The sequence below is a fragment of the Argentina silus genome (assembly GCF_951799395.1).
Source record: "Argentina silus genome assembly, chromosome: 19".
NCBI lineage: Eukaryota > Metazoa > Chordata > Actinopteri > Argentiniformes > Argentinidae > Argentina > Argentina silus.
The window spans coordinates 2,282,378-2,294,877 of record NC_139673.1 but is presented as its reverse complement, the minus strand read 5'-3'; the positions used below and the strand labels follow the sequence as shown (position 1 = coordinate 2,294,877).

The 12,500-nt window shown below is 49.4% G+C and overlaps 1 protein-coding gene across 4 annotated transcripts in view; it reads right to left on the bottom strand.

Annotated features, from left to right (window-relative positions):
• The window catches only part of zdhhc1 (zDHHC palmitoyltransferase 1), a 15,692-nt gene extending 12,045 nt beyond the window's left edge, over positions 1-3,647 (bottom strand). For 2 of the 4 annotated variants that reach the window (XM_083691381.1, XM_083691384.1), the window contains exons 1-4: positions 3,027-3,647; positions 2,333-2,571; positions 1,916-2,091; positions 808-909 (exon numbers count right to left, since the gene is read on the bottom strand). In XM_083691381.1, coding sequence (XP_083547507.1) covers positions 808-909; positions 1,916-2,091; positions 2,333-2,554 — 500 coding nt within the window. In that variant the 5' untranslated portion in view covers positions 2,555-2,571; positions 3,027-3,647. Of the gene's footprint in view, positions 1-807; positions 910-1,915; positions 2,092-2,332; positions 2,622-3,026 lie in introns of all 4 variants that reach the window. The other 2 variants (XM_083691382.1, XM_083691383.1) reach the window with 2 other exon arrangements.
• Positions 3,648-12,500: the final 8,853 nt, after the last annotated feature.

The window sequence follows — 12,500 nt, the reverse complement described above, 5'->3', positions numbered from 1 at the left end:
GTAAATAATCTACTTTAAGGCCTAACAGCTAATGTATCCATTGACCACAGGGGAGGCTGGTGGAGGTAGAAATCGGAGGACGGGCTCATTCTAATGCATGGATACCGTTCCTCATTCCGTTCCATGCATTACAATGAGCCCGTCCTCCGATTTCTCCCTCCACTGATTGACCGTCATGGATTTTTAAAATATATTATGTGGGGCTAGTTGTTTTTTTTTCCTGCGGTTCAAATCATGTGGAAAAGCCACAATGCCCCAAAGCGCCACTAACTCGTGCATGACCTAGTTCCATAGTCAACCATTGAATATTTATGATTCAGATCATGAATAAAGCCTTCAGCTAAAAGCCTTGTTGATACTGTGGGTCTTAAAAATGCCACGTCGACAGTATGGTTTACAAATAGAGAGAGAGAAAGAAACGATTCTTCTTAGAAAGAAGGAAGACAGTCTACTGTGAGAATAATCTCACACTGTTACAAGCAGATTATTGTACACAGCACTCCGTCGTGCTCTCTGGCCCAAGGGTAACTTGGGTGTACTGCTGTCATGCAACCTCTCCTCTGGGAAGGAGAGAGAGAGAGAGAGAGAGAGAGAGAGAGAGAGAGAGAGAGAGAGAGAGAGAGAGAGAGAGAGGGGAACAGAGGAAGAGAGAGAGACGAAATCACAGAGAGAGACAGAGAGAGGGAGAGAAAGGAAGAGGGAGGAAGAGAGACAAAAACACAGAGAGACAAGAGAAAGAGAGAGGAACAGAGAGGAAGAGAAAGAGAGGGAGAGAGGAAGAGACAGAGAGAGAAGAGACATCCTCACCAGTAGTTCCTGCTGCCCACACAGTTGTTTAACCACCGGCAGTGATGGTCAAAGCTGGCCACACACTTGTTACAGGCACTGCAGTGCTTCGATTTGCCCCCCCTGCAAGAGACCAACCAAACATGGTGTATGTACATCAGTGTGTGACATAGGCCCACACACACACACACACACACACGCATTCAGTTATATGGCTGCTTCTACTCAATCCCAATTGACCAAAGTGATAATCAAAAATGAATGTGTGAGTGGGACAGGACTAGGAGGGGGAGGGGGGGGGGGGAAGAGGGATGGGGGGGTGCTGGAGATAGAGGGGGGGGGGGGGTGGGGGGCTGGGGAAAGAGAGTCAGTGGCACTGAAACACATTTAGAAGCTCTCATTAGGAAGTGGAGCATGAGCTCTGCCAGACTGCCTCTCCCTCTCTCTCCCTCCCTCTCTCTCCCCTCAGCTGCCACCTCATCCCTCTCTCATCCCCAGGCGTGTTCCTCCTCTTCTCGCCTGCTGCTCCCCCACCCTAGCCTGCTCCCCACCCCCCCCCCACCCCACCACACTCTCCTCCTCCTCTCTCCTCACTCTTACATTTCTAGCTTGCGCGCGCACACACACACACACACACACACACACACACACACACACACACACACACACACACACACACACACACACACACACTCCTGTCCTCTCACCTCCACTTCCTCCTCCTCCTCCTCTCCCCTCACTCAGTCATCCATTTCTCCTCTGCTGCTCTCCACGTCTCCCCACCCTCTCCCCTCCTTAAACCTTCATCTCCCCTCCTCTTCTCTCCTTCTCCTCTGCCCAGAAGCAGCAGCAGCAGGAGCAGGTCTGCCTGTCAGTCAGTGGGTGGGGTGTCCCAGCCCCCGGCCCCCGGCCCCCCGCCAGACCCTACTCATCTGACCCCTTTCAGATGGAGCCTGGGAGCCCGGCTCACTGACTACTGCCGATGACCTCAATACACTCTGCCTGCCACAGTAATGCATGTACCGACACCACAGCCATCAAATCATCGATAGAGAGGAGAGAGGGGGAGAGAGGAGAGAGAGAGAGAGGAGAGAGGGGGAGAGAGGAATTCGATTTGACCAAAACTCACACGTCCACTTCGCAGAGGTAGCAGTGGCAGTTCTCGATGACGTGGGCGTGTTTGGTGCGGTCAAACTCTGGAACGGGGCCCTTGTAGCTCTTGGCCCGGACGTTGTAGTCCGCCGGGTCGATGGAGACCGCCATCAGATGGACAAACAGGTGACACACAAACATGATGCCCGTGCACTGGGGACAGGGAGTTAAGGGCCGGCCACACCGCGCATGGGAAATATAAAAGTATACATCACAAACACAAAAGGTATGTAGTCGTGCATGTTCTGTTGGGGCCAGTTTCATCTCACATCCAGAACGGGATAGAACCCAACAAGTGGCCAATTAACAATCGACAAAAACCAAAGCACAAGTCTGGACCAGTAGCCAGGAGTACAGTAGCCATGCCCTGCCGTTGGGCCGCGGGGGAGGATACGATGTAGCCCGCTGGGATCCAGTGAGTGGGCAGCAGGGGCACGAACACCCCGAAGCCCGTGACGGCGAAGAAGAGGTACAGGAGCCAGGCCAGCAGCTGGAAGGGGTGCGGAGGCCAACTCCAGCCGTTGGTTCGAGAGCACAGGGGCAGGTCGGCCCGCCGCAGGCCTCCGCCGTCGCTCACCGGGGCCGTGCGGTTGGGGTTCTTACTGCAGACATCCATAAGGGAGGGGTCGCCTTCTGTAGAGGAAGCACACCCTCTCTGATCATGACTGCTTGGGTGTGTCCATCTACGGTACACAGGACATGAGGATATTGACCTCTGTGTTGCATGTACTGTAAGTCACTATTTAGTGCTGATGCTCAGACAGGTGCCCGAATGACCACTGTTAGTCTCTGACTATAGAGATTAGAACAACCTGTAAAATGTAGCTCACATTTGTATTTTTTTCTGCTTATTCTGTCAACCAAAACATTATCAGAATAATACAATCACTGAGATTATTCGTTCAACTGTGCTCTGCATCGTGCATGTCGCCTTCATCTGGACAACACGACTTCATAGGGCAGCACCAGTCTGGATTAAAATTATAGAAACAATGGTTGCATATTTTAATAAAAGAACTAAACTGCTATATCACTTGTATTATCGTATTTCAAAACGATTGATAGGGCAGGGAATTGTTGGTTCTCACCTTTTCAGCGCGGGTTGAATCGACTAGGGATGTTGAGTGCTCTTGTCCGCGGCATTTCAGAGTGACCTGATCACATCTAGACAGGTACGGGCTTGTCTTTCCACGGTGTCAATTATCGCCAGCAACACCAGGGCCCCGTTACTTGCTTCATCCGAAAATCCAGCCATAGCTATTCACACACCGTTATCCCCTACCTCGCCCCCGATCTAGCACACCAGACGCGGGCAACCCCCGTCCCGTCTCGAAGGAATATCCAGTGCGGCGTAAAAGCCCAGCCTCAACTCTATATCTATGCCATATGGATACAACGTGCTGGCTAAGCTTGTTATTTGGTCGCCTCTAATTTCGCAGCATACGATGTAGTTGTTAGCAAAACAGCTAGCTAGCAAGATAGACACCACTAATGTTACCAGTCAGCTGGCGAGAAACCGTTATGAGGTGACTGATGGTCTCCGCTGATGGTGGAGTAAGCTGGTGAAATCCGCTTGGTGCTAACTAGTTCGCTAGCTGGATAGCTAAGTTAGCTGACAACGTGAGTAAATAAGGTACCTAGCTTGGTGGCTAACTTGTGAATCCCACTCGCTATGCTAGCTTGTGAGTTGAGAAAGCAAAATCCCTCAACATTGCTAACTAGTGAGCTATGTGCAATTCACGAATTACCTACACCTCCAGACAGTTTTTTGTAATTTCACCTATTCGTTCTAATGTTACGTGCTAGCTCGCTAGCTTTTGTGCGCTTGTCAAAATCCCTGCCCAGCTCCAACGCTGTTTCCCTGGTAACGACGCAGCGCCCATTTTTATTGGTCAGAAATCGCTACTGAAGGCTGCGTGAACGCTAACTGGGATCCTTGAGAAGGTCCACCTCTGACGTCACCTCATTGAATTTAGCGTAGAGTAGGTACGTCCCAGGGATCCTTTTACGCATCTACCGTCAAAACTCTGCCGCAAAAAGCCACTTTGGGAAAGTAACCTTTCTACCTTTTTTACGTGTGAAGTGGAAATGCATTCAGCAGTATAGTACATGCAAACATTGATACGTTTGTGCTTTTTCAAAGTTGTAGCTGATTTGGTTTAGTATTGGTAGAAGTCGAATGAGGACACAGAAATCACATTGTGGCTATTGTAATTATCAATACCACACTAATACGCTTTCTTATGTTTCCGTATTTCTGCTCCATAGATCACCATAACCAGAGATGTTCTATATTGAAAGACGCTTTGCTTTAACAGAAGGGCTTCTCCTTCAACAACGTCGTTGTAATGTACACGAATAAACAGCAGAGGGCAGCAGTATGTCGTGCGAAAATCATTTATCTCAGTTTGCACACTGAAACCAGTACAATCTGCAGAGTTAATTGCGTTGAAATTGTACGTAATGAATAGCATTCATTATCTCATCAAACATAACTCTATAAGTCAATAAAGATGTAGTTAATTAATATACCATATTATAGATTATATAGTCCTTGATCTATAATTGGTCCCTCTCAGCTGACTCTAAATTACACTGGAATTTGTATGTGTCTAGAGTGTGTTTTAGTGTGTCTAGAGTGTGTTTTAGTATGTTTCAGTGTGTCTAAAGTGTGTTTTAGTGTGTTTCAGTGTCTAGAGTTCAGAGTAAGTGCGAACAAAGGGGGGTGTAAAAACAGAGAGGAAGAGATAGAAAGAGAGATAATGAGAATGGGTTTGCTGTTGTGGCAATGCTAATGCAATGGGACTTTCAAAAACATTGTGTGTGAGAGCATGTGTATTTCACTGGCTACACACACACACACACTCACTCAGCCACTCACTCACTCACTCACTCACTCACTCACTCACACACACACATACTGCAGAGCTTACAGTATATTGGGCTCTCAATACTTCATGTCAGAGGGTACGGCAGCAGACGGCTTGTAATGGCTTGATTTATTAAGCCATGTAATTGCTTTTATAAGCTTCGTATAGTGCACATAATGGATGCATTGTACCAAAAACCCAATTGCGCTTTGTAGTTACACCATATTTCAAAGAGGTGTAAAAGGTCTCAGAGGGAAAAAAAAAAAAAAAGTCCATTCTCTTTTTCCAGTAATTATATTACAATGATTGCAGACCGCAGGAGAACAAGCCAGTGGTTTTGAGGCCTGACTCGATGCATGTGTTTCTAGTCAGCGCAGTCCGGGCTCCGGTCTCTGGTCTCCGTACCGCGTTCCGTGGGGTGAGTTACTAACAGCATACAGACTCTGGGTCGGTTTCATGTGGCTTCTGAGGCCTATCCCATGACTGACAGGAAATGATGCGTTTACTTACTCTTTCTACCCATCATTCATACCTACGCCCGCCGCCACTGTGGCATCCCAGAGTGTCGCCTTCCACCTTTGAAAAATACCTTTCCCGCTGTTGCAAATCATCGAAAGTGCCAAAAGGCCTTACATAATGACATCTCTCATTTTAAGGAGCTGTAAATCATCGGCCGTGGCCCTCCTGGATGGAGTGCTTGTAAATGTCAGACGTCCACATGAGGAGAAGTGTGGGGGCCCCCAGACTGTAGCCTCCCTCAGCCCAGCAATAGAGGCTCAGAGAAGGGGGCATTCTCAGGAGAAGTGTGTGTGTGTGTGTCGGGGGGGGGGTGTGTGTGGGGGGGAGTGGGGTTTGGGGGTGGGTGGTTTCTGCAGACATCTGGAGAATTGTGTAAAAGAGCTCCTCCACAGAGGCTGGCTGGCTCATCTCACAGAGCAGCCCTGCTGCACAACCAGCTCCAGTCTTGTCAGGGCACCTGGGACCAGTCCATCTTCACCATGGCTCTCACAAGGCCCTGAGCAAAGTACAGGGATCTCACCAGCAGCTCAGATAGGTCAACTGAGGCGAATGGGGAGAGTGCAGGAGCAGTTAACCCCATGCAGGGGTTATCTTTGGAGCGGACACCAACAGATTAAGTGTGATGTCTGTTGTGTGCATGTTTTAAGTATCGCCGTTGTGTAATATTTGGATGCCGCACATGTGTGCTGGGCTCAACAGTGTTTAAACTCAGTGACACGGCCTGCTAATATCCCACAGTGCTTTGAACAATGTGGGCTATTTCCATCACCTTGCAGCGGTTGAGCAACAGTCTGGATGGAGCTGTTAAGGCTTCCAGTGTACTCTATGTGAAGTAATCAAGCAGCAGTCCTCTCTAAAGGAAAGTTTGGATCCCTCTCAGACATCGATGGGTGGGGGCTGTGTTTGCTTTGGCTGAGGCACACATGATGCACACAGACAAACACACGCACACACACACACACACGCACACACACACGCACACTGGGACGCACACACGGTCACACACACATGTAATATACTGCACACACATGCATACATTTGTTCTCAGGATGTGAGAGAGGAGCTGCAGGGTTCAGCAGAGGTAACACAGAGCCCTGGGTTCTAGACTACAAAGACCAGAGGTAACACAGAGCCCTGGGTTCTAGACTACAAAGACCAGAGGTAACACAGAGCCCTGGGTTCTAGACTACAAAGACCAGAGGTAACACAGAGCCCTGGGTTCTTGACTACAAAGACCAGAGGTAACACAGAGCCCTGGGTTCTAGACTACAAAGACCAGAGCTGGAGAACTGAGAGGTGGTCCTACACCATGTGGCCTCTCTGTTGGTGGTCGATGGCCACAGACTCTACTGGGCTAATTGTTCGGTTTGGCAGCTGCACCGAAGAGACTTTGGATCTCAAAGGTAGTATGGGCCAAGAGTAAATCTGTGTTCTCCCCTCCCCACAAAAAAAAAGGTGGCTGATGCTTCACTTCACTTTACGACAAAGTCAATTCTGACAAAGATGTTAGCAGGCAAACTCAGGTGCCCTGGAGGGCAGTGAGGGTCTGGGTTGCAGGGTTGGGGCATGTAGGGTTTGGGCATGCAGGGTTGGGGCATGCAGGGTCTGGGTTGCAGGGTTGGGACAAGCAGGGTCTGGGTTGCAGGGTTGGGGCATGCAGGGTCTGGGCATGCAGGGTTGGGGCCTGCAGGGTCTGGGTTGCAGGGTTGGGGCATGCAGGGTTGGGGCATGCCGGGTTGGGGCATGCAGGGTTGGGGCATGCAGGATCTGTGCATGCAGGGTTGGAGCATGCAGGGTCTGGGTTGCAGGGTTGGGGCATGCAGGGTTGGGGCTGCTATTGTGGGGCTGGCAGGGTCTGGGTTGCAGGGTTGGAGCATGCAGGGTTGGGGCTGCTATTGTGGGGCTGGCAGGGTCTGGGTTGCAGGGTTGGAGCATGCAGGGTTGGGGCTGCTATTGTGGGGCTGGCAGGGGCGCTGACCCAGCTGGCCTTGGCAGCTCCCGCTGCTGCTGGCCCTGATATATTTAGATGTGAGAGCAGAACAAAACGTGAAGTACTCTATCACACCTTCATCATAGTGGCGTTGAGAAGTACTGTTGTATTTCAAGCAGCCCTTATGCTGACTCCTCTGATAAAGTGTTACCTATCATATTGAGAGGGGGTACCTACCTGTGTGGCCTTCTATGACCCTTGACCCTTGTCTCTGTGATGTTATCAGACCCATTGCTGACGCTGACCCACCACCCCATTGATCAGAGACGTAGGGGGGCCTGCGGTTATTTTGGGGAAACCCAGAGGAAGGAAGAGGGAGGGCCGGAGGGATTTGAACAAACAATGTTTGGATCCCTCCCGCGATTTTCCAAGGAAAGAAAGCTTTCCAACACAAACCCTTTTGTGGTGATGAAGCAGTGGTTGATCCCAGGATAGGTGTGTGTGTGTGTGTGTGTGTGTGTGTGTGTGTGTGTGTGTGTGTGTGTGTGTGTGTGTGTGTGTGTGTGTGTGTGTGTGTGTGTGTGTGTGTGTGTGTGTGTGTGTGTGTGTGTGTGTGTGCGTGCGTGCGTGCGTGTGTGTGCGTGTGTGTATGTGTGTGTGTGTTAGGGGGACACCCCTGGGGAGATGGGGAGGTTTCCTAACCCAAACCTGCATACACCTTTATTGTTTGACGGGAAGCTGGGCCATATACTCAAACAATCACCTTGCTTCGATAAAACAAACTGGACCGTATTCATGCATCAGTTCTCTACTCTAGACATTGTGCTGAGAATGCTTGTCTTCTGGATCTGCCTAGGATACTGTGAAACAGGAGTGGTTGTTTCTGGTACTGTATGAAACCTCATGTCCCTGCTTTCTGAGGCTGTTAGATTTAAATAATTGCAGGTTCACCTTCATCATTGCAAGCCAGAGACATACCTGTACAGCAGTAATCTATGGAAATGAACAGTGTTGTTAAAGTTCATCTTTACGAGCTCAAACAAAGGCAGTCCTTGTTTGAAATGATACTGATGATGTTAGTTCAACCCAAATTACAAAATCTGAACTATCCCTTTAATCTACACATTGATTAAGTATTTTCCACTTCCATGCAAAGGCCGGGCCCCTGCTGTCATACTGCACAGACAGGGCACAGAAGGGTCTGGCAAAGTGCTGTGTTGCACCCTGACCCTCGCTGAAAATGGGACACTGCACTTCGGAAATTCACACACTACTGCACATGTACAGAAGTGCGGAAAATGGGACAAGGACGTTTGTTGGAGAACATGTTGCGTCATAGAGGTCATAGCACCCATAAACTCTTGTTACCCTCTGCGACAGTACCGCATTTCACACTACCCCACACGCTATCGGGCAAATCTCTGATAGAGTGTTACCTATTATCTCATATTGAGAGGGGGTACCTACCTGTGTGGCCTTTCATTGTGCGGGGGGGGGGGGGGGGGTGCTATGACCCTTGACCCTCGCCTCTGTGATGTTATCAGACCTATTGCTGGTGCTGACCCACCACCCCATTGATCAGAGACGTAGACGGGCCTGTGGTACATTTGGGGAAACCCAGAGGGAGGACGAGGGAATGGGACACTCTGCACCCCCGGAGGGAGGGCCAGAGGGATATGATATTGGGGTAAACTACCCCTTTAATCTACACATTGATTAAGTATTTTCCACTTCCATGCAAAGGCCGGGCTCACGCTGTCATACTGCACAGACAGGGCACAGAAGGGTCTGACAAAGTGCTGTGTTGCACCCTGACCCTCGCTGAAAATGGGACACTCTGCACCCCCGGAAATTCACACACTACTGCACATGTACAGAAGTGCGGAGAATGGGACAAGGACGTTTGTTGAGAGGAACATGGAGAACATATTGCATCATAGAGGTCATAGCACCCATGACCTCTTGTTACCGTCGGCAGTAGTACCGCATTTCACACTACACCACACGCTATTGGTCTAGCTACAACAGACCCCTCAGCCCCACTTCGTCCCCATTCATTCTGGGTGAGGGAGAGGGATTTTTCCATCCCCTGACCGTGATGCGACCATGACTGTACACCGCATCACCCTGAATCTCCCCTCTCCCCCCCTCCCCCTCCCCCTGGCCCTGATAGAAAGAATGAGAGGGGCAACAATAGCAGCGTGTGCTTTCCTAAATGATTGTATTCTGGCAACATCCGGGACGGCCGGGGAAGACCTCGCCTGTGCCTGCCAGCTCTGCGGGTGAGCGGCTGGGCAGGCCGCAGCCCGAGGCCCGCGGCTGGCCTGCACCGGGCCCGGACAATGAGGCAATTTTGGCCGGCGTCGTGTTTTGGGAAATAGATGCAGTGGGGGGTCGCGCGCTAAGGTTGTTAGGTGTTTTGTTTTCTTGTGTGGCCCCCTCTCCCTGTGTCCCCCCCCCCCCCCCCCCTCCCTGCCCTCCGTGTTCATGTTCTGAACCAGATTTACATTGGCTGTGCTGGGGTCAGGAGAAAAAACCCGATTCAATATGCGATTACCAAGTTGTTCAACAGAGTGGTTTTGGAAGTGGGAGCAGCTGGGGGTCGACCCACTGGGCCTGGACAGAGGGGACATGGGACAGAGGGGACAATGGAACAGAGGGGACAATGGTGTCCCAAAATAGGGACATTTGTCCCCCACAATGCAATGCTTTCAACCCCAATGGTTCCTTATACTGTACACCAGTTGGTGTCTGACGTGCCCCAGACAACACAACTCACAGCCACCGCTGTGGTGCAGATGTCCTTTATACTGTCCAACTTGTCGTAAATATTCCCATCCTTAACCCTGTCATTCAATGACGCCAGGCATGTGGAGTCAAGCCAATATATATACTGCATGCACAGTAAAATCCATTATATGGATATGCAAGAGGTGGGAGGAGTCTGTCAACAGAGCATTATCGTTTAACGTTCAGGCGTATAAACGTTTCAAAAAGCGTATAGCGTTTAAAAAGGCGTATAGCGTATAAAAAGGCATATAGCGTATAAAAAGGCATATAGCGTATAAAAGCTTGTAACGTCAGGAACAGCACGGTTGGTCTGGCGAGCGGAGCAGCTGTGGGTCTCAGGAACGTTCAAAGACATTCCCTAAACCTTGGAGTCACATGATGGCTCTGCGGCTCCAACAGGCTCTGATCACCTCACACACACACACACGCACACACGCGCACACGCACACACGCACACTCACACACACACACACACACACACACACACACACACACACACACACACACGCAAACACGCACACACGCACACACGCACACACACACACACACACACACACACACACACACACACTCACACATACACACACACACACACACACACACACACACACACAGAGAGCTTATGGCTTTCATTATGCACAGAATTATATGGTTGTGTGAGAATTAGTAAAAACACACTACAAAGGACACAAGGAGGGAAAAGGAGAGGAACAGAGAGACAACAAGTGAGAGGGGAGGGAGAAAGAACGAGAGAAATGAGAAATTCACAAACGAGGAGAAAGCGAATGATGAGAAATTGATGTCAGTAACAATGGAAAATGAACAGAGAGACTGCATGTGTTGTACTGTACTGTACTGTTTGTCTGCTGAGCACACAAACACAGACTCTGTCCTGGGCTGTCCTGCTGGGTTATAATCAACAACAACAATAGGAACAACCAGTAGTGAGATAAAGGGTCTGGTTTCCCCACACTGCCTCGCAGGGGGCCGCAGACGGCCTGTTCCCCAATGTGTTTGTTTATGACAGTAATTGAGTATTGAGACCACGTCCCAGAAGAGGAGTCTGGAGGAGCTAATTGTTAATTCCTCCCGATGCACCCCTATCCTCCCTTACTGGGAAATCACACATCCCTATCCTCCTTTACTGGGAAATCACACATCCCTATCCTCCTTTACTGGGAAATCACACATTTAGAATAACGGTCAGATCACACCTAACGCCTTGTTCCTCCTGCAAATGATTATCCCTACAAATTACGAAACCACACAGATGTACAGTACCAGTCAAAAGTTTGGACACACCTTGCCAAGAGTGTACAAAGCTGTCATCAAAGCAAAAGGTGGCTACTTTGAAGAATCTAAAATATAAAACATATTCTGGTTTGTTTGTTTGTTGTTTTTTGTTTACTACATAATTCCATATGTGTTCCTTCATAGTTTTGATGTCTTCAATGTTAATCTACCATGTACGAAATAATAAAAATAAAGAAAAACCATTGAATGAGAAGGTGTGTCCAAACTTTTGACTGGTACTGTATATGTACCACCTTCTCCCGGCAAACCATGAGTTTATACTGCATACACCAACCTCTTCTCCCTACGAAGCTGTATCGGTCTCTATGTGCACCATCTTCCTCCTGCAAACTCTAAAAACTGTACGCACCGCTCTCTTACGGCTACAAACCTACGAGTCTACGTGCATGTCCTCTCTTCCTTCCTGCAAACCAAACCAGTCATCTGGGAGTTGAGTTTTGCAACACATTCGGGCCCAGACGCCCCAACGCCCTGACTGAACATGATCCAGTGTGCCTGTAACAGTCATCTGGTCCGTGCGATCCGGTTCTGTGAGTGAGTCAGTGCCATCCAGATGTGGTTTGTGCTGGTCTAGTCTACGAGGCTGGGCTTGGGGAGGATTGCACCACTTTTTCTCAGCTAGCGAAATTCGACAGAATTCAAGTCATTAAAGCATGTGCTGCTTCTTCTTCCACGCCTCCTCCGCAGATGTCATCCACCCTTCCAAAAGGTCAGAGGTCAGTACTGTCGGGACATGTGGACAGCAGACGATGGGTTTACAGTAGGTCATACAGGTCAACACATTCAGGTAAAGTACAGTAGGTGAATTCAAATATGAACACATTCAGGTAAAGTACAGTAGGTGAATTCAAATATGAACACATTCAGGTAGATCTCTTCCACAGAGCAGACAATAAAGCCTACAGCCAGCCCTTTGCCTCTGCCCTCCGAAATAGGAAACATAGAGGTTTGCCCTGGGATTTCCTTCCTTGTGCTCCCATTCAGTCATTTTCTCCCCTGTAAAACCAAAGAGGAGGGTTGCTAATAGAAATGCATGAAATACCACAAATAAAAGCCTCGCCTCGCAGTTTTAACAAGCCCTCTGTGGCTTCCACATAACCCAGCGTTAGGGGCTGTTCTCACTCGATTTGAGTGGAGGA